General features: G+C 41.9%; 1 protein-coding gene across 1 annotated transcript in view; it reads right to left on the bottom strand.

Moving 5' to 3' along the window:
- RP1L1 (retinitis pigmentosa 1-like 1) overlaps positions 1 to 22,051 on the bottom strand; it is a gene marked incomplete at both ends in the record, with an annotated part of 24,368 nt that extends 2,317 nt beyond the window's left edge. Inside the window, 4 exons of the mRNA XM_009082039.1 lie at positions 550 to 2,352; positions 4,428 to 4,593; positions 21,205 to 21,789; positions 21,948 to 22,051. Coding sequence (XP_009080287.1) covers positions 550 to 2,352; positions 4,428 to 4,593; positions 21,205 to 21,789; positions 21,948 to 22,051 — 2,658 coding nt within the window. The remainder of the gene's footprint in view (positions 1 to 549; positions 2,353 to 4,427; positions 4,594 to 21,204; positions 21,790 to 21,947) is intronic.
- Positions 22,052 to 23,178: the final 1,127 nt, after the last annotated feature.

Genomic DNA, 23,178 nt, shown 5'->3' with positions numbered 1-23,178 from the left:
TGGTCTGTGCTGACTCGGTGCCGATGCTGCTAACAGAGGAATTCTTCAACATGATTGAACGCATATTCTTTCTCTTTGGCTTCCCTTTAGGTGGGGCAGGACGGTGCAGACTACACACTGACATAGTCTCAGACAATGATGCTCGGCTGGAGTTTGACATCTTCACATGAAGATTGTTACTTTTTACCTGCCTTGATTTTGAAGACTGAGAGACATTTGATTGGGAACATTTGTCATCCGTTTCCTGGGATACCTGTGTCAACAAGCATTTATCTTTTACTTCTGACTTGGAAGAGACTCTTGAGGAGCTACTTGCAGGATTTCCATTCCTTATCCCATTCTCTGTGTGGTCAACTTTTGAACACACACCCTCACTCATACTTCCCTGTCTCGAAGAAGGGGTCTCTGAATTAATATTGGCATGACCCTCTCCAGCTTTTCCATTAGGACTTGAAAAACTTGAGCAGAGGGATGATGGCTTGCTATTTTCCTCCCTATGGCTTCTCTTCTTTGAGCTTTTTGTGGATTGACTGTAGCCATTGGCAGTACTTTTGGAGCTTTTCTCCTCAACAGGACCTGCAGTTGCCTCTGCTTCACTGGCAGATGAAATGTATGAGTGAAGAGATCCTGATTGATGAGACATGGGGCCTCCAACAGATTTTTTCTTGGTTTCACATGAGCTTTTTGAATAATTAGATGTTCTGCTGCCTGATCTCACATCATCTGCATGCAGGGAACTCTTCTTTTTATTTGGAGTGGATTCAAGTGAAGACACAGACACTTCAGACTGTGTATCCAAATGAACGTGGCTGCGTTTGCTCTTTCTGGATCCTCTGGAAGAGCAAGAGGCATTGCATGGAATGTTCTCATCACTGTCACTTTTCTTGCTGTTCCTGTCACTAGCCCTGGCATGGTGGCTTCCTTGTGTAGAGCATCGTTCCCCTTCACTGCTCTCCCCCCTAACTGATTGGCTAGGCTTTGTGTTTGCTGACACTGAGCTGACTTCATTGACTTCATTTTCTTCTTGCTCTGCTTCCACCTCTTCAGCCTCTTTCTTAGGGCAGGACTCACTGGAGAAGGAGGAGATAACTGGATTGTCATCAGAGTGGTCATCCTGCTCACTCTTTGCTTTTGGTGTGGTACAATTACTAGACTTGCTGTGCACACTGTTGGCAGGGGTGGAGGACCGGGTGTTATCTTCTTGAGTTGCCTTTTGAAGGCTTGAGGAGGACATGCTCCTACCCACACTACTTGTTTCCTCACATACATTCTTCTTGCTCTGTCTGGAGTGCAGAGATGACCTTGACATGACGCTCCCAACTCTGCTGCTTTCAACCTCTTCCACGTCATCCTTAAAGCACTTCACAGATGAAGCTTCCAAACAATTTTCCTCTTCATTTTGTGAAATGATTTTGCTGATCTCATGGTCATCAACATCATCTTGAGTATCCAGGTTGTTTTCACAGCTTGAATGTGACATTGCACCCAAGGATGAATGCCTCTGGCTATTTCCTGTGCTTGTCCGAGTGTGTTCCTGCTGGTCTTCTCCATTGGAAGCACCTGTAGACAAATCACTGCGGCACGTACACTTTTTAACGGATCGATATGCCATTCTGTTCTGTATAGTCTCTGAGTAGGATGAGGACTCTCTCACAATGTGCTCAGAGAATTCCTCACTAGATGTGGTGTGGAGACTATCCACAGACGTCATTTTTTTGTGGACTACTCTCCTCCGGGAAGATGTGCTGGAGCACGATGATCTTGTGCGCCAGGTGCTTCGAACGTTGGGCTCTTCCCTCTGGGTTGTGTGCATGGGGTTTTTCCAAATGTCATAGTCCTGGTGTTTCTTTCCACAGCTGTGACAGTGAGCCTCATCGCATTCAGATTCCTCAAGTTTTGACATGTAAGAATCAATATCACAGGGATATAAAGAGTCATCAGCCTCTGAGCTGGCTTCTGGGTTCATTTTCTGGATGGGATCTAATCCACTGTCCTCCTCCACACCTGATTCTTCACAAGGCAGACAGTTCATCAGGTTGGACTTCTTGATCTGGGTAGACCACTGCAAAGTCTCATCATTCAGCAAGCGGAAGCGAACTTTCATCTCCACGGACAAGCTCCCATCTTTGTTGACGTGTACCCTCTTTTCTATGTCATCATTAACCAATGAATGGACCAGGTCTCCAGCTTTGGCATGAGAGCAGCCATTGGAGAAAGGTGCACTGTTATCTGGTGAGGCAGCAAGGCCATTGGGATACGACTTTTCTGATGACAAGGAAAATCTCATTGACCTATTGCTCGATGCTGACCGTGGATGGATAACACTTTTTTTGGCTTTCAGTCCAAAGTTCACTGGAGTGAAGGGAAGAAAGATGGAGAAAAATGTTAACTCATAGAAAGATGTCCCAAAATACGTAAGGCAAACCCTCAAACTAGTGAACACTGAAGTTATTCCACTAAAGCTAAGTCTATGTTAGTTTATATAATTTGAAATTTTGTCTTTGACTAAGTGATGGCCATAAATCACAGAATAGTTCTGGTTGGTAGGGACCTCTGGAGATCATCTAGTTCAACCCCCTTGTTTAACATCAGGTTTTGAATTAATAATCTGTATTAAAATCTTCTATACATTTACTTTCTCATTTTTAAAAAATGTAAATTGAAACACAAACACTTTTTTAGTTTTATTAAGTACATGCCAGGAAGCAAAATAAAATGATAATATTCTATTAAATTGCCCTGTACATACATACAGAGCAATTTAATAGAATCATAGAATATTAAGGGGTTGGAATGGACCTTAAAGATCATCTAGTCCCAAACCCTTCTAAATCTCAACCACCTCCCACCAGACCAGGTTGCTCAAGGCTTTACCTGGCCTTGCCTTGAACACTGCTGAGGCTGGGGCAGCCACAACCTCCCTGGGCAAGTGTCTCACTACTCTCACAGTAAAGAATTTCTCCTTAATACCTAATCTAAATTTCCCCTTTTTCAATTTGTACCCCTTACTCTTATCACTACAGTTCCTAACAAAGAGTCCCTGTCCAAAGAAAGAGGGCCCAAAAGGAAGTCCCTCTCCTCTCCAAGAAATCAGAGAAAATAAGGGAATTTTTAGACTTGCAATCTGAAGCATATTTGTGACTCGGTTCAGTGATCTGCATAGATATATTTAGGTTCTAGATCCTTCATTTCTAGCAGAATATGTTGCTATCAGGCTGTCTTGACTTCATCTATCTTCTTTCTAATGCATGTTTATCCAAAATTTACTTGTATATTTGTCTAGACAATCACATGCTTCCCTGGGCATATGGATATACAGCTGAATGGATGGCCTTTTAGGAAGTAAGTATCGAACAGGAGCACATCAAACAAAACCAGTAACACATGAAATAACTCTTCTTTAACCATCCTTATGCATTTGAACTGAGGTGTTTTCTCAGGCTCCAGATGGACAAAGCTTCAGTATATTCCCACTGTTCCCTCTGGGCTTTTTTGTCTCAGGCAGTGAGTGTGCGATGCCTCTCCCCATGAATTTCTACTAGTTGTAAACACATGAGTAAATCTTTCCCAGCTCCTGGTACTGACAATGGAGAGAAACAGGAGCACCTCTGGAGCACACTTCATTTCACACTACAATCAATCCCTAATATAGGTGAGATTAATTGACTTTTAGGAGTGGGAAGCTTCTTTTCACAGCTATTGAGGGTGGCTGGTTTAATTAGGTGGTGGAGTCACCATCCCTGGAGGTGTTCAAGGAGAGACTGGACATGGCACTGGAGCATGGTCTAGCTGACATGGTGGTAGTAGGTCAAGGTCAGACTTGATGACTTCAGAGGTCTTTTCCAACCTTAATTATTCTGTGATTACCTGTGATCTTAGATAACTCATGATGAAGTGCCTAAGAAATACAATCCTGAATAATCCATATCATACTCCTTCCTAAATGTAACCTTTCCATAAAAATATACTTCATACTCCAAAGGGCAACTGTAACCTCCAGGAGAAACTGAGTCTCCAGGTGACAGAACCAAGGCATCCTGTGGTCCTGGTGCAGGCAAGTGCCTGACATGACAGACAGACAGACAAGGGGGTAGAGGATTCGTGGGAAATCTCAAGGGTTTGGGGAGTCTCAGAGGCAGACACAGGAAAGGAGGGAGTTCTGGAAGGAAGAGGAAACACAGAGATATGAAAGAGGAAGGGAAGTCAGCCAGACATAGGGAGCATGGAAAAGAAAGACTGAGGGGTGCAGGGAGGAAATCCTAGAAGGAAACCAGAGAAAAAGAAGGGGAGAATGGAAAGGCTTGGCAGTGCAGGGAAGTGCACTTTCTACATGAAATCTGCACATTGAGGCAGTACAATAGCTGCCTGTGATCTCCATGTTGTAGGACACAGACCTAGAGTGTACCGTGCCCCAGAGGTTTTCTTACTTTCATTGTTTTCGTTGCCACTGTTGCCGTTGGAGCGGGGAGGCAGGTTGGGCAGCTTCTCCACAGAGTGTTTCCTCAAATTCTCCATGGATACAGGTTTAAATGGCTCTCGGCCGACACACACCAGCACATTGGGGCAGTGCAGCAGAGCCTGCATGCTGTCAATCTGCAAAGAGAAGAGCAAGTGGATCATCATGAGCTGATAGAAAAGAGGTAGATTCTTCCAGATCCAGAATCAACTGACAATTAGTTGTCACCTAAATAAAAGAGCTTTGGACCATGCTGTCAGGCATGGGTGTGATTTTTGGTATTGACCTGTGCAGGGCTGAGAATTGGACTTGATGATCCTTGTGGGTCCCTTCCAACTCAGGATATTCTATGATTCTATGAAAAATAAACATGGTTCTGGAGAACTTCAGGATCTACCAAAGCCTGTTGTCAGGCTGTGTTGAAGTATTCTTCCATTGAAATAGAAGCTCTGCTATGTCTTAATCAGATCCAAGACAGGGAAGGGGTGGGAGGGATTGCCTAAGGGAGAAGTTACCTCATTTTTTACAGGGTTTTACATCTTCTGGGGAAGATTTAGGCATAATCAATGTGGTAGTGAGGAAGAGGGTGAAACTGAAGGCATTTCATTTTCCCTTATAGAGAAGTATAATCTTTAAAATCGTCTAATTCCTGTATGGGACACCAGTTTTTTACCTGGCAAATGCTACATTTAATTTCAACCCTTAGTTCTCTTCCTTTCTTTGCTCAGGAAGAGGGACAAGAACTGTGACTTCCCCTAATACTACCTCCAAATACTCTCAAATATTGCCTCAATGCTGGACAGTGTGGGATATTGTCCTTCACTCTGGGAACTGCCTGTGAAGGAATCTCCATTTCTCCATGAGAACCCACATGCTTCATCCTCATTGCATGATCTGTTTCTGGATTACACATCAAGTCCTTCATGTCAGCTGTAGCTGCTAATGAGGATGAGGGTTAGATGTAGCAGAAAGTCACTTTCCATGGAATCATATATTCATAGAATAGATTGGGTTGGAAAGGACCTTTGAAATGTCATCTCCTTCATGATGAACAGGGATACCTTCAGCTTGCTCAAAATCTGCTCCAACTCTTACTCAAATACATCATTTACCTCTCTAAAGGGGCAGGAATCAGTTCTGTGATGAGCACTGGACCTCTCATCTGGCTACTGCAACCTCTTATTTGAAAGACTGAAGTTCAGCTCTCAGCTAAAATACTTGATGGCTATTAAAAGAAGGAGAAGGCTCTCTTGCTTTCTGAGATGACTTTGGAGTGGCCAACATCTGGCTGCTTTGTGCTGCCAAGGGTCTCCACAATCCACCTAGGATGTTCCTTCCTCCTCAGTCTGCTCTATCAGGACAACAACTTTAGAGCATATGGGAACTCACCAAGACGTGACCACCCCATCAGTTACCAAGCTAGCACCCGTGGTGGGCTGAGCACTATCTTGGCTGTAAAGTGCCCCCTGACCTCATTGTGTCACTTAATCACAATCCCTTTAACGAGTCTGGAAGATAATGAATCTCAGAGGAGCTGTGATGACAGTTCTGCTGTTGTCACACGTGCATGGGATAACAGTGCATGAAGGAGGGACCTTGTGCTCTAAATGTTGCTACAGTCAACATGAGGACCCAGACCCCCTTCAGAGCCCGAGTCCAAGTTTGTGAGCTGCCTCTGGGGTTTTCCAAGAGGAGCTAGTACCATCAGGTTGTGGGGGGTACTAAGAGAATAGTCCTGGATCTGGCGCAAATAAGAGGAGGGTAAATGTGTAGAGGGTGGAAAAATAAGACAAATAGAATCACATTCTAGGTCAAGCCAATCACTTCTGGCAATTTTTCTTACAATAAAGCAAATGGCATCAATCTTTTAGTGGGAATACCCTCAAATACATCATCTTCTCATTATTTTTATTTACTGTTTGCACTCTAGCACTTGTGACTTAGACCCATTGAGTTTGTTGCTATAAACTCCACAGTAAGAGAGGCTCTGCTCACTAAAGCTTGCATTAAACACACTGTGCAAAACAACAAAACTGCTGAGTCCATGTGATGAGTACCATGAAACAGAAAAACAACTCACAAATCTCAGTCTGTCTATGTCTACTGCTTGTCATTTGTCAATAAATCCACTTCTGGTCCATATATTCCTAAAGAAAACATCTTTATATTCCTAAAGAAACATCCTTCTATCTCACTTCAGAAGTTTATAGAAAGCCTATAATTTGATAAATAAAATATTGTGAGTAGGTTTCTGCCACCTGAATATTTATTTTCCTTCCTTACTTTCCTGTTCTTTTTTTTCTTTTCATTTTTATTCCTTTGGTGAGACCTTTCACCTTTACCTCATAAAAGTAGAAAAAAAAAAGTAAGGGTAAAAAAAAAGAAAGAGAAAAAGAAGGACAGAAAAAAGAAAAAGAGACATGAAATCTCTTCTGTCCCTAATGTAAAACAATCTGTCTTTACACTCCCACTAAGTTTAGGAACTGTTCCTATTTGTAAAGGACATTTTTTCAGTGAAAGCTATTTTTTGCCTAGGACATTTCCTCACGTGATTCTGTGTCTGGGTGTAGATACTTCAATCACACTCATCACCACTATGTTGTGTGTGCAGAAAATAGCTGGTGCCAATGACAGAGCCTCAGGAATCAAAGGAACTGAGCCAGCTGAGTTATTGAATTCACATAGGCTGCAGAAACCAATTCTTTTTTTATGGAATACACCTGTGTTATGTCACTGAAAACAGTGTGTCATCTAGTATTTCTGACATCATCAGCACTTCAGCAGTGTTTATCCATATAACACAGCTTTTCTTCCTAATATCTTGCAAGTTTAATCTCTGAATTAATAATTGTATAAATGAATATTTGCAGTGCTTCAATGTTAAAAACATTCTAGTGGTGTAAATCAACTGATGCTTTCGAAGGGTTAAATAAATCATATTTCTCACATTGATTTGGTTTAATGCAACATTCACTGCCAGGGCAGTGCAGTGCTGCAGGGTTGGGATAACAGTTCATCTTAGCATAGAGCTTTCCAACACTGCTGCAGGAATCCCATCCTCCCAACACAGCACTGTTTGGGCTATGCAGAGGACATCTGTCTTCAGGGCAATTGATACAATATTTTCTACTGGTGCTAAATTATCTCTAAACAGTATGTCCACCCTTAGGTGTTTAGCAACTTGCAGCTCACTTGGTGTATCCCAGGGTGAGGTCCACATGTTCCTTCTCAGATTTCCTTCTTTTTAATGAATGTATAAAAATGATTAATAATCTGAAGGAAGCAGATCCTGAACCTGCAGGCATGGCAGTGTCCACTGATGCTCTTGAAAGTTCTGACTGAAATACTGGCCCCATCTCAACCAGTGGTAGAGTCATCCTGGGATTTTTTTTACTTTGCACCGTACTGCTTACAACTAGGAAACAACATGAAAACTAGGACCTTTCTTGTCATCATCATCACCACCGTCATGGAATGGTTTTGGTTGGAAGGGACCTTAAAGATCACCTCATTCCAATGCCCCTGCCATGGTCTGGGACACCTCCCACTAGACCAGGTTGCTCCAAGCCCCATCCAACCCAGACAACACTTCCAGGGATGGGGCCACAGCTTCTCTGGGCAACCTGTGCCAGTGCCTCACCACCCTCACAGCCAAGAATTCCTCCCCAATATCCCATCTAACCCTGCCCTCCAGCAGTGGGAAGTCATTCTCCCTTGTTCTGTCCCTCCTTGTCCCAAGTCCCTCTCCATCCCTCTTGGAGCTCCTGTAGGCACTGGAATGAGCTCTAAGGTCTCCCCAGAGCCTTCTCTTCTCCAGGAAGAACATATCCAACTCTCAGCCTGTCTCCAGAGCAGAGGTGCTCCAGCCTCTTTTGCTTTTGCTATTGTGCAAGAGAGTGATTCTGTTCTTCTGCTTGGACATAACAACCACCAGGCAAAGAGCTTTTATGGCTTCTGAAGCTGTATTTTCCATGCACTTTCTGCCATACATTTTCATGCTAGGAGAGGAAACTGGAGATCAAACAAAACCATGGTGAGAGATAAGATTGCAAGATTTGGCAATAACCCCATGGTGAAAAGCAGACACAGTAGCTATTCATATTTCAGAAGCATCTGAGCCCTAGAGAAAGAGATGAAATATTTGATTGGATTAAATGATGAGAAAATAATCTGATGCTGAATTGCTGTTCAGGATAGATAAGAAGTGTGAATTGTCTTGTAGAGAGGATAGTGTGAATCCCAGGAGATAGGATGTTGTTCCACACTGAGTTATGCCTCCCTCAGCATGATCCTAGTCTAACTCTCAGGAGTTATCTTACTCTGATTTGTTCTGGTATCTAGGCTTTTATAATCCACCTCTACAAAGCAATTTATTGTCATAATCTCTCTTAGATAAATTGTGAAAAACAAGGAACAAGAATCCTTCTGTGAATGTTGAAAATGAAGGGCAGGAATTTAATATCTCAATTTTTTCATCAGATTTTTGACATTTAGATGTGTAGGACTGAGCTAGCCAAGCAAGACTGTACAGTCCATGTAGAAATGGCATTTCCTGTGCATCTTGGACATCTCTTCTGCTGTAAGACAAACCACTTTCTTTCTTCCTTGATATAAAAGCACCTTGGAATGACTAGGAGAGATGTTGACATCTAAGCTAAGGCAGATTAACTTCTGCCAACATGACCACTTAATAATTATCAGGAAGCACCATCTGAGCTGAATATTGAATATCAGTATTCAGGGTAGAGACTAGAAGAGTAGAAAATGAATATTTTTATCTGCTTTAGCTGCCACAGTCAGTGGAGGAAATGAAATGACATTGTAAGGGATGTGTTTCATCCAAAGGGTGAACTTCATGATCTTGGAGGTATTTTCCAACCTTAATCACTCTATGATGATTCTATGATTTTAAAGCAGCAGTAGAACCTTAGCTATTTGGTGCTCTCTTTCAAAGTGGGGAAGATAGAACGTGCCCTAGTGAAATAAAATGCTGGCTACTGGTCGGTCAGCACAGAATTTTTCCAACTTTAAAGTCTTCTTTGTTTCATAGAATCATAGAATCAGTGAATGTTAAGGGGTTGGAATAGACCTGAGAGATCATCTATTCCCAATCCCCTGCCATGGGCAGGGACACACCCCACTAGACTAGGTTTGCTGAAGGCTTTTTCCAATCTGGCTTTGAACACTGCCAGAGATGCCATTTACCTCTTCTGAGCAGTATCCTGTAAGGAAATCCTTCTGGCAAACAGATTCCCAACTCCATTCAGGCTTCCATAGCAAGAATCTTGAGTACCCATGCCAACATATCATATTCTAAGAAAACACTATTACATCCAAGTCCAATTTAGCCATTAAAACCAAAGGTAACTGATTGTGAGTGCTTAAAATCTGGACATCATCTGAAGGAGTTGTGATGGAGAAGGGAATGTCCTGCTCTTATGCTTCTCCATTAACTCATCACACTTGATTGTAACTCATCTTCTACTCATCTTTTACTTATAAGTCAAAAATTTTGGGAGACAAGTCATTTTCCCCCAGGAAAGCCACCTGATACAGGTGTATATCCCCCTTTGGACATGTCTGCCTCTTTTGCTAAGTCAATCATCTCAATGCAGTTGTGTAAATGTAGATAACCAGGGTAATTTGAGGTGTAATATGGTATCTAATATGTGCCTGAGGATGGCTGACAGGACACAAGATAAGTCTGAGGCCTGTGTCCCACCAGCTGCTACCTGAAAGCTCACCAGGAAACATCTACCATATTCATATAGAGAGAGTTAGAAAATTAAGTGTCTTAATTTGCAAGCTGAATCCCAAAATATGGGAACTTCAGGAATATTTTAAATCATGATAAGTGAAGAGTCAGGGAAAATGGAAATAAATTAATGACTAATGATAGAGGTGTTTGATGGGTTAGGAAAGAGTTCATTTGGATCACTCAGGACCCATTCAAGTGTCTTTTGAGTTCCCTCACTTTAGTTACCCTATCACAGGATCATAGTCAGAGACAAAAATCGACCAAGCAAAATTTGCCGGGAACCATCTCTAGCAGTTTGCACTTGGTGGTCTGAAATAAACTCCCATTAAAGTTTTATTTCATCATCCTTGAAAATGAAATTAAGTTACCCAATCTTACTGTAAAACCCGATCCAACTCCCACTGTAACCAATGGAGAGAAACTTGCTGAGCTCTACAGACTCAGGATCAGGAACCAAGAGGATTGTGGAGGCTGTGAGTGAAGCTGTGGACCAGAAAGCAGAAATCTTGTTGCTGATATTTGCCTCTATGAAGTATTTTTGTTCAGTCAACTTCTGGCCCACAAATCACCATAGTGTCCTAAAGATCAGGTGCTGCCATGTGAGAAAAATAGCAATTTGTTGTGCATTAGACCTATATGCACAGATTCTTCCAAGGAAATGTGAGCAGGTGGTTGGAAGTAGATGAGCCTCAAGGTCCCTTCCAACCCAAACCATTCTATGATTCAATATCTCACACCTCAGGAACAACTTGTCCCAGTGGGATATAGCATGTATGGGTTAGTTCAAATAAACTACATGTTCTTTCCAATCAAAATGTTCACAGACATTACTCTAAGCTCCATTGGGAAGTCCTCCACAAGTGAGGTGGAAAGGAAAGAACTCTCTCTCCTGAAATATGCCCTTTTTTCAGTCTGGCTGCTATCCACTGGAGCATGGATTGTCTCCATGAATATTACTGTACAGAACCTACCACAAAGGGGCTGTGATCTCAGCAAGGACCTCTAGGTGCTACTACAACACAATTAATAATAAAAGGTCATCAATACCTAAACAGAAGCAAGGAAAAACATAACATGTCTAAAATAAAGGAAGATGTTGGTTGATGTGGAGAACATGCCATTCTCTGGCTCTTCCCAGAGAAAAAAGAACCACTGTAAACCTTGCTCCCCTAAGAAACTGGATATGGATACCAGTTTCTGATGAAGGCAAAATGTAGAAGACATTTGCTTTCCCTCTGCTGGCTACCAGCCAACCAAAGACTTTTGAGAATTAGAGAAAGATGGAATGGGGAAATAATGCAATGTTCAGAGGACAAATCCATAAGCTAATTCACCTTCCAGAGAAGTGCAGAGGTGCATGGGAGAAACAGGAAAAGCTTGTAACAGCCACACTGAAGATCAGGCTAACGGGCTGAGTCTATTGCCTTGCATGCTGACTCACTGCCTCATTTCCTCCGGCTCTTTCATCTGTTCCCTTTTGTCTTCCAGTCAGATTTACAACTCCTTGGAGTGTGAACCACCCTGATGTTTTGAGGTTGTGCTACATCGAATCCAGGGGAATCCAGGCTCTGGACTGGTGTACTGTGGCTTAGCAATAATAACTTTTCTAATTTATTCATGCAAAGAAGGAACCCACTTGCCCTTCCCTTCCCCAGACTTTGCACTAGAGGAATTAGAGAGTGGTTCTTCTGGGGAGTGGTTAGTAAAAACTGTGCTAATCTGCTGGTCAGAAGGTGAATCATGGGGTGTTGCCACTCCATGCCTACATACATATTAGCAAATTAGCAGAAGAAGAGCAGGAAGAAGATATGAGAAAGTGTATGACTTGTATTCAATTTCTCTAAATTCAGCATGGGTCAGAAGACTCTCCCCTGCCATCAGGAGGAACAAGAGGTAATATTGAACTTAAAGCAAGGAACTACTGCAAGGAAATGGATCTAATCCTCTGCAAACTGTAGAACCCAAATTATTAGGCCAGAAGGGAGTACACAGCATCCCTTCCATCTCCCAAATCAAAACTCACATGGCTTCCTACTTATCAAATCAAATATCAGGTCCCAAAATCCACACAGATTCACCGAGTCATAAAACAGTTTGGGTTGGAAGAGACCATAAAAATCATCCAGTTCCAATCTCCTGCCGCAGTTAGGGACACCTTCCACTAAACCAAGTTGCTCCAAGCCCTATCCAACCTGGCCTTGAACACTTCCAGGGATGAGGAGTCCACAGCTTCCTTGGGCAACATGTGCCAGTGCCTCACCACCCTCAGAGGGAAGAATTTCTTCCGAATGTTGAATCTAAACCTACACTCTGTCAGGGTGAAGCCATTCTCCCTTGTCCTGTCACTCCAGGCCCTTGCCCAAAGTCCCTCTCCATCTTCCTCGTAGGCCCCTGGAAGGCCACAATTAGGTCACCCTGAAGCTTCTCTTCTCCAAGGATGGGGGAAGCAGGACAGCTGCCAGTGTCCAAGTCTCCTGCAATAACAGGTATTCTGCTAAACACTAATTATAGGCTGCTATCTTTATTTGATGCTGATTTCATGGGAATATGGGCAAGTCCAATGCCAGATGCTGAAATGCAGCAATATAAGATGACTCATCACACTAATACTTGTAGAAACATCAGTGTGTTCTAGAACTTTTTGGACATGATCTCTCTACCTTCCAGTTTTGAACATTGTGTAAAATTGCATGAAAAATGATAGTTTTGGAAGATCACGAAACACTCAAACATCCAATTAATGTATGTGAAAGATAGAGGAACAAAGCCCTGCACTGCTTTCTTAGGCAATCACAGGCAAAAATCATATTGAACTATTGCACTCCTGGCAGATTTTCCTGGAATCCTGGATGCCATTTCCCTGTGTGTGACTTAGCACATGTATAAAAAGATAAATCTGAGTTTGACCCTGGAAATAATCTGGATCAACATGTCTTTCAGCAGACCAAGAGAAATGCTGCAATCAGAAATTCAGTGGCCATTGGAAATCATTTGGGTAGCAGCAGAAGAGAAACACCTCATGGTAAAAGAAGAGGGAAGAAGAAAACCTGGAAATAAAAACGGCATTAAGAAAGCAGAAAAAATTTGGCAAAGAGGAGAAGAGGGTAAAAATGGAAGAAAAGTGATTGATAACCTGGCTCAGTGTGGAGGACAGGCTGTTAGGATTGTGTGAGGGATGCCTCGAACATATAAGAACCCACATGGAGTACCGCACACAGTCCTGGTATCCCCAGCATAAGAAGGACATGGAACTGTTGTAGCACGTCCAGAGGAGGCCATGACATTGCTAAGAGGACTAGAGCACCTTCCCTATGACGACAAGCTGAGAAAGTTGGGGCTGTTCAGCCTAGAGAAGAGAAGGTTGCATGGAGACCTCATAAAAACCTTCCAATATCTGAAGGGACTACAGGGAAGCAGGAGTGGGACTCTTGGTTAAGAACCATAGTGATAGGACAAGGAGTAATGGGGATAACTTGGAAGAGGGAAAATTTAGCTTAGATACTAGGAAGAAAATCACTACTGTGAGGGAGGTGAGACACTGGCACAGGTTGCCCAGGGAGGTTGTGGATGCCCCAACCCTGGTAGTGTTCAAAGCCAGGCTGGATGGGGCTTGGAGCAACCTGGTGTGGTGGGAGGTGTCCCTGCCCAGGGCAGGGGATTGGGGCCAGATGATCTTTAAGGTCCATTTCAATACCTTAGCATTCTATGATTCTATGCCACCAGTACTGTCCTTGTTGAGGATGAGCTGCTTCCTGATGAAGACTATGGGAGGCTTCCTGAGGACTTCACCGAATGCTGGATTGAGTTGGGGAGGCCCCACATGGCACTGACTTCATGTGTAAGCTTCTGATGGTCTTTTCCTTCTCCACTCACTCTGTCAGTAAAAAATGAGGTCTGAATTTGTTCTAGTAGCAAATCAGCCAAAGAGCAAATTGCTGTTATAGGTGCAAATTTCAACAGATCAAGGCATTTTGTAGAAAGTTCTTGCTGCAGATATTTTCCACCTTCTTCCATGTTACAACTCTTCACCGAAATTAGAGTCCACCACCTGCTCCTTTGGCATTGGGTTCATTAAATTTGGTCCATCCAACATCAGCATTTGAAAATCATGAGTCAGAATGACATCCACCCCACCCCAAGTGCCTGCCCTTATTCTCTCTAAGGGCAGGATTAACTCAAAAATTGACATGCCTTGAAAAATGCTAAACATTTGGTTCTTGTGATTAGCCCTGTCGTGACTGAGTCAGTGGGAAGGACATGATTTGTCAGTTCAAGTTTTTCCCCATGACGAGGAGTTCTTAAAACTTACTCTTATCATTTGGGGAATATCAAAAATGGATGAAAAGTTACTTCAGCTGGAAACTGGGAGGAAAGAGGGAAGGACAACATGGATGTACTCCAGCTAGCTGTAGGAGCTGGGACTGAGTAGAAAAATACTACTAGATCAAGCTCACAGATCCACAGGGCATTGATCCATGGTCTTACCATCCTGGGTGTCACTTAGCATAAATATTTTTACATTGTGCAACCTTGAGCATAATGGATACATTTTATGAACTCCAGAAGCTCCAGGCATAAAGAAAAACACATTTAGCTGAAAGTCCTGGTTTAATTGAATAGTTTTCTTATTACCGAGTCCAGGTTTTACACTCAATTTGTGAAGTCCATAGTATAAATGTGAAAAATGGGAAGGTTTTTAATCTTACACAGCAGAAGTAGCTCCTCTGTTGATTTCAGAAAAGATGCAAGTTGAAAGAGAGTCATAGAATCATAGAATAGTAGAATCAAAGAATAATAGAATCACAGAATCATTCTAACGTCACAAAGTCCAACTATCAATCAGCACCACCACTATGTTTGCCATGAAACCATGTCCTCAAGTGCAAATCCACACAGGTTTTGAACATTTCCAGGGATGGTGACTGCAGCACTGCCCTGGGCAGCATGTCTTAATGCTTGACAACCCTTTCAGTGAATAATTTCTTTCCTAATATTTAACCTAAACCTTCTCTGGATTAGGGGGAGGCCATTTCCTCTTGTCCTGTCACTTCTTACACATTGTTGTGACACCCACATCACTGCAACCTCCTCTCAAGTAGGTGTAGAGAGCACTAAGGTCTCCCCTCAGCCTCCTAGACCTTGCTGAGTTACAGCAGAATCTCTGTTCAAGGCCCAAAAGGAAGAAGAAACCAAAAAGGAAGAAGAAAGTTGATATAAAAGTAAAACAGCCTCTCTTTTCCTCTCCCATTATTGGCAAAAACTCCAAAATCTGCATTCGGAAAGTCAGGTTTTCCTATGAAAAAAACTCCCAAAACAAGCCCAGTCTTACCCACAAAAATTCTTTGCAGAAACAGCAATTTCTGCTTCAAATATTCACAGAAAATTCACCATTTTTCCAGGAGAGGGTGGAATTCTGCTATTCTTTGTCCTCTAGGTAACTGAATAAATTAGATGCTTCATGTTGACAAATATTGCATCTACTCAATAATATGATTGGAAATGTCTTTGCCCTGGATGAAATTCAAACAAATTATAAAGTAATTACACTTTGCTACTTTATTATTGAAACAACAAAATCTCCTGAGGCTAAGGGAATCATTTGCATTTGGTAATGTTAGATAAGAAAGTATTAGGTTTTGTATATGTTAGATAAGAAAGTGGCTAGCACATGGGGTCCATGTAACCATACCTTGTGAGGCACTGGGCCAAATGATTTCAGGGCATCTCAAAGGTTCATAAAACACACCTGGATATGAGTCTTCTTATGGATCAGGTTCATGGAAAGTTTTGCTGAGGTTTACAGATCACTTGTGTAAATCTCCTTGGAGTCATTGTGGTTTTGGCATGGAATCAGAGAATATTGAACCTGAAACCTGTGGTTTGTTTTTAGACTATGAGTCACACACATGGTGGGTGGAAAGTGGTACAGCTCACTTGGTAACAACAGTTTGCACCAGATGAGGGGCTGAAATTGGTTGCAATTATTCATACCTGAACACAGCATGAAACCAAGTGTCACAGTGAATATGTCAACATGGAACCAGAAAATTAACTATCCAATGGAGACAAATTATCACCTTTCTTCTCTCATTGTTTATATACACACCACATTTTAAACCAGCTTATCTGCCTCCATGTGTCCCATTTTCCTCTTACAGTTCCATCAGGCTCTTGATGACACCTGTCATTAAGACAGATGAGCTTGGTAGACAGCCCAAACATGAGTGGCCTAGAGGATGCCTGTGGGCAGCCTACCGATGTCCTAGAAATGGCTATTTGGATGTGTAAACCTGAGTCAGGAAATATGTCAGACAAGCCTGTTTCCTGGCCTTGCACCCTGAGGTCACTGTAAATGCAGTCATTATTATAAAGAACTATTTAGTAATAAGAGTTAGGCCAAAACCTTTAGCTAATAAAAATAAAGTTTCTGTCCTTACTGCTAAATTAAATCAATTGTGGATGCAGGGCACTGGAACAGAGTTGCCTGTACCCCTCTAAGAAGAGTGGTCTTTAGTGCATTTAAAGCCTGGATCAACTGGCACTGTCCCAAGAAATTCCTGGGCAGATCTCAGAGTTAACACATGCCAGGGAGCTTTTCTAAGAAGCAGCTTGAATGTGGCCACCCAGTTTTAGAGACTGTGGGAATTAGACCCTATTTTGAATGCTACACAGTGTGATTATCTATAGGTAGTGTCATTTGTGTCAGGCCAGAGCATGTGCCCTCATACTCTTCTGGCTACCAGAATAGTTGTAGCCCATGGTCCTACTTTGGTCTGAGGAAGATCTTAGCCTACAGATTGCTGGAGACTGGAAAGATACACAGGGAAAGAATCACTTCATATATGCCCTTCTGTGTTTCTTCAAGACTGCTACTACTAGCCATGGCCAAAGATGGCTTGGTTTGATCCAGGATGGCTAGTCTTGCCAAAACATCTAGTGTGTCTCATTCCAAAATCTACACAAAACCAGAAGAAAACTGAGGGTTCTTACCCCAAGAAGTTTCTAATAACTAATCCTTTACCCAGTTTAATCAAACTTTGTACTTGCCCCTTTTATTGATTTCATTTTCAATAGAAAACATTACAGCTGGTGATCAATGGTTGTAATTTAGAAATGAATTCTTCCCAAGCTGCATAGCTCAGAAGTGTTGCTGCCATTCACTCTGTCACTGTTCGTGGTGCCTGAGGAAGCATTCCTTAACTCATGATTTCTTCCCTGATTAACTCACATGGTAATTCTCTTTTCCCTCAAGGAAATTTGGTGGCATACAGTGCTCATTCTGCAATGTTCTCACTTGTAGAGTCTGAAGCAAAAGAGAGACCTTCTGGTCATCCCCTTTGCCTTTCCACACACTGAGCCAGATCAGATTCACTCATTAAATATAACAACTTACGGTCAGCCTTGAGTGAGCCTAAACAAAAAAACATCTAAGTCTTGGCCTGACTCCAACAAACATAAATCTAGCCACATCCCTTGGAAAACTCTTCTGAGAGTTGATAAATCCCACTTGAGCTGCTCATGGTCATTGCCATCAGTAGCCATAAACTATGTAGACTATTTGCCATAACCCAGTGTGGTTTCAAATGCCAGATGAGAAAGAGTATTGGATTTTAAGGAAGAATTCGATTTTGTTTTCATTTAAGACAGTCAGTAAAAGGAAGGTCTAGTGATTCACAAATGCAGAAATCAGGACATCTGTGACTAGACATATGGTCATGTTGCTGAGTTCCTGTGACTTAACAAAGTCTTAATGACTATTCAGCTGGAGGACCCTGGATAATTGCCATTTGTAAGGGAAATCCTCTGTTGCTGTCTCATAATCCTACATGTCATTTCTTACAGTCTGTGAGGATTTCTGGCCTTTCTATGATCTCTATCTGTCTCTTTGTCCCTAGAGGCCTTCTACCCTCTCCAGAGACAGATGGTGGGGATCTACATATAGGTGTACTCCTGTGGTTTAGACCATGGAGAAAGCAAACCCACTAGGTTGTGTAAGAACTTTTCAGAATAGAGATGAAACTTCATCTGATGGATAAGATAACCTACAAATTTTACTCTGCCTTTTTTTTTTAATTGAGATATCTGCACACCAGGTTCTTTTTTTTTTAGTGTAGAACTGATGCTTGCAGTAAAAACTAGGAAAACAATTTTCAATGGTCTCATCAGCCAAGGGATCTTCAGCTGTAGAGTCCCATGTCTTGTGTTTGCTAATATTTAAATATCTGTAGCACTTTAAAACAAGTGTATGAAATAGGAAATCAAATACTTGTAATTTTGAAGTCTCCTGGATTTGCTCAACAAAATGGTGAGGATATGTAAATTGACCATATAAAAGCAGAGCCACTAGGACAGTATATGCCAATCATATATTATGTTGTAGATGGGATTTCACTCCTCTTACAATTTGAGTTAAGATCTGGAACTATAGTAGTAGAAAAAAATAAAGGGAGATTGAATAAGCAACACTCTCAGGTCTATCAGTAGTTCTTCCATTGATGGAATATTGATTCACCTATAGGACAGGAGATTTTTCACTTTTTGTGTTCAGTTTTGAAGAGATCAAGAAAGAACTGGCTGCAAAAAAGACATTGTGAACCTGCTATTAAATGCTGTAAATTGGTTATTCTAAGCCAGACAAATACAAAGTTGATCAAGCAGTAGTCCAATTGCATTGCTTAGGAATGATTCATAGTGTTATTCTGCTAATCTGCCAAATCATATAAATAAATGTCAAAAGTTACTGTTCCACTCAATCCTAACCATCTTTCCTAGAAATAAAGGTCTCAGTAATAAGTCCTCCAAAAATTTACATAGATGTGATAAAAGAAGTTTACAAAGTTGCTAAACAAGTTTTTAAATTATTATTCAAAAGAATAATGTGAGAAACAAGGAAATACCCAAGAAATATGAAGCACACAGATACCTTTAAATAGTCATGGAAGAACAGAGGCTTTTTTCATTGTCTTGAACAGAAAATGTAAATGTAGGTATAAAGGCAATATCTACACCCAAAATTCATCTTTAGCACCAGTTGAAGGAAGTTATTTCAGGAAATATCACAAAACTGTGCAATGAATTACTGTTTTTACTCCTCAATGGAACTGTTCTACCTGGTGAAAACTCTGGGACACAATCAGTTGTGTATCAGGAACAGAGATCTTGAAGGTGAGGTTTGACAAGAAAACTTGGAAGAGCAGAAATGGTTTAGAGAATTTGATTGAAAGGAAAAGATGGGAAAATCCAAGATAGAGTGACATTTTTTGTGGTTTAAATGCTTTGTACCCAAGCCTAGAGTGACAAGAAACTCTAATAGGAATGTCCATGAAATGAACAGTAATGAACTGTTCAAAAGCTGGAGGTGAATGATTGAAATTAAGAATGGCAAAAAAAAAGTCACTCTAGAAGATTCCCCAGGAAAGGTGTTAATAATCACATATTTTCTAGCTCTATGTGTAAGCTGATAATGTTGCTCAGGTTGGACCCATAACCACCTCTCACTGAGGTATTCTGAACAAGAATCAAAGGTGTGAAAATAAAATGATTAAGGTACATAAAATTGACTATGGACAAGACTGTCATGAGAATTTTCATATCCCAAAAAAGGGACCTTGGAGAGATTTAGTGATGGTGTTTGATCCACACCCACTTTTCTGCAGAAGGTTGGAAAAGACCTCCAAGATCATTGAGTCCAACCTTGGATCAAACACCACCATATCAACTAAAACATGAATGCTATGTCCAGGTGTTGAATATAATATAACAGAGACAAGGTAATCACCTTTGCAGAGCTGAAAATGTCAAATAGATCTACATGTCTTTAGAGGGAAAGAAAGATGAAAGTTGAATAATATTGAAGATAGTGTTTACAGAGTGTGTATTTAGTACATACCCCAGCTGAAATATTGATGATTATAATTACTAGAGGGCAAACTGTGAGAAACTCATTTAAGAATCATAAGGAGAATATTAAGACTGCATTAAGAAGTAAAAGGCAAAACTTTCTTTAGTGATATCAGTTAAAATTCTGAAAAATAGCAGAATTTAAAAGGAAGTTGCTATCAGTACACAAAGATTGTTATGCCCATGTGGACTGAACAGGAGTCCAAGTCTTGAAAAGTGAAGAGATCAGTGGCAAAATAAAATTCTTATCTATAGATTATAGAATCATAGAATCATAGAATGTTAAGGGGTTGGAATGGACCTTGAAGACCATCTAGTCCCAACCCCCTGCCCTGGGCAGGGACACCTCCCACCAGACCAGGTTGCTCAAGGCTTTATCCAGCCTGGCTTCGAACACTGCCAGGGTTGAGGCATCTACAACCTCCCTGGGCAACCTGTGGTCAGTGTATCACCACCTTCATAGTAAAAAATTATAACACATCTTTGCAGCAGGGTTGGCTTTGGTTGGGTTTTTGCCTAATTCAAGTTGGCTACATTTGTAGTAGTAAAGCAAATAGTGCCAGACCTTGCTCTTCAGAATGGAGGACAACTGAAGCAGCCTGGCTGCTCAATCACAGGCTGGGCACATCCAAACCACCACAGCGAATGGTCCCAGGCCCTAAATCTTAACTGCTGTGACACTGTTACTCTTGATGAAATCAGGGAATATGTTAAGAATTCAGCAGAATGGAGAGGGAAGGATGAAATTTTGCTTTAACACTTAGCAAAGTACTGTAGTTGGAGCTGTGGTACGTGACAAAATTCACCTTGCTGTGAAGCTCCAGATATCCACAATCATTTAGACAGTTCCTTGGAAAGTAGCTGTCTAAAATGCCTATTTCTTTCTGATGTATAAAGTTCTTGAATGGTTGAACAAGATTCTACTACATCAGATTTGTCTGTAATTAATTAATGGGGAAGTAACTCATGTGACAAAGCCCAAAGGATTAAGGTGGATAAACTATTGGCTCCATGAGCTAAAGGATTTGCATCACAGGGAAATAACACCTGTTTGAATAACTGACCAGTACTAGGGATCAGAGATACTTGCCTTCTTCCCATCAGCAGTGTAGAGCTTCTTCACTGGGAACTGCAGGATCTCTGTGATCTCATCCAGGAGCGTTTTGAAGCTCCGTGCGTTTCTGCGGTTCAGGATAATGGAGCGCCGAAACCCACTTTCTCCGTTCTTAACCAGAGTGATTTTCTTGGGTATTCTGGGGCCGTGGTGAGTGAAAGGTGTGGAATAATCTTCAAGCTTGCTCTCCTGAGTTACTCTTCTCATGGTACTGGAGGGTCGCCCATTCCGCGGAGGCGCTGGCCTGTGTGCCCCGGAAGTGATGCTGATGGGCTTCACATACTTCTTGTCAGAGCACAGGTAGCATCCTCCATCCTCCAGCTGGTCCAGCTCACTGATGCAATGTATTCCTCGTGGGGTGGTGATGGTCCGTACCCCAAACGGCAGTGGGACCCGATGGGAGAGGTCATCCATGAGTGCATTGAAGCTCTTGAAGCTTCGCTGGTTGATGGCCATCTTGACTCCTGCAAACTGAGGATCTCCACTCTTGAAGAAGGTTATTTTTTTGGCTGGAGGTACCTTGGTGAGAGTGCTTGCCCGAGCCACGGAGGGAAGAGGTGGCTGATGGTCCGTACCCCAAACGGCAGTGGGACCCGATGGGAGAGGTCATCCATGAGTGCATTGAAGCTCTTGAAGCTTCGCTGGTTGATGGCCATCTTGACTCCTGCAAACTGAGGATCTCCACTCTTGAAGAAGGTTATTTTTTTGGCTGGAGGTACCTTGGTGAGAGTGCTTGCCCGAGCCACGGAGGGAAGAGGTGGCTCATAGTTGTAGGGTGGGGGACATAGCAGGAACCTGTGCCATTTCTCTTGCTTAAAGATAACTACAAGAGAAGAAAAACAGAGTAGGGGTTGATTGAGTCATGCAGAATCAGTGCCTGAATAGCATGGGGGGAAATTGTGTTCCTCACAACAGCTTTACCATGTGTGCTTGTTCATGAGCAGATTGTACCAACATGGTGTTAATGGCTCAGGTAGATATGAGGAGCACAGCAGGAAGAGCAGCCGTAACACTGCACCTCACAGTCAAATCCTCCTTGTCCTGCAGATGCCAGTGAGAATCCAGTCAGAGTTAGTTGCCCCGAGGCACAAAAACATGAGTCAGACCCCAAGTGAAACCCACAAAAACTGTATTGTTGTCCTTTTGACTTCTGTGTCTTCCTTGCTTATATTTTTGAGGTTTTCTCTGAAATTCTCAGAGCCAGTGATTATATTCAGCTTTATTTTTACAAGCAGAGCACTGAGATTCTCATGTAACTCTTTAACCCTGTGAACTGGGGCATAACAAAAACCAAAACAAAACTGAATTTGTTCATGTGGTGATTGCACTTTGTAGCACAGAAATCCTGAGTGGACTGAAGGGCAGAGTAGCCTGGCTTTAGAGCAGCTGCACATGGTCATGCTGTAGTGTGCTGAGGTATGTTCTGCATGGAAAATTTATGACCATTATGCAAACAAATCACTGTAAGAAATGTTACAAGACCTCAAACAGAACTACAAAACTTGGTTCTGCTAAACAGTGGGAAAATCTGAAATTGGTAAGCACAGATGAGAGGAGAATGATCTGCCCAATTTGTGTCCTTCACTTTTGAAGCTAAACTGACTGTGGTGTTTCAGTCTGGTGGTTGAACCTCACCTGTTGAACACAGGTGTTTGTAATGTCTTTGCCATGGTGGAGACAAATGGGGAAGCGACTCGACTCTGCTCTTTCTTACTTGCCCTTATCAAATGCATTTCCTGGAATCACTAAAAACTTCAGACCTCACATGGAATGAAACTATTATGCCCAAAAAAGAAGACATTTTGGTTTTGAGATGGGAAAAACCAGAATCATGATAATAATTACCGCTATTTACCACTACTAAATTATTAGATGTAATGAGCACAGCAAGTCTATTTCATGAATACGAACAGTGATTCCACAGTTTATTCTAAGCTAATTACTCAGACT

The sequence above is a fragment of the Acanthisitta chloris genome, unplaced genomic scaffold (assembly GCF_000695815.1).
Source record: "Acanthisitta chloris isolate BGI_N310 unplaced genomic scaffold, ASM69581v1 scaffold15199, whole genome shotgun sequence".
Lineage (NCBI taxonomy): Eukaryota > Metazoa > Chordata > Aves > Passeriformes > Acanthisittidae > Acanthisitta > Acanthisitta chloris.
Note: the sequence above shows the minus strand (reverse complement) of the source record. Positions and strands in the feature narration are given on the sequence as shown.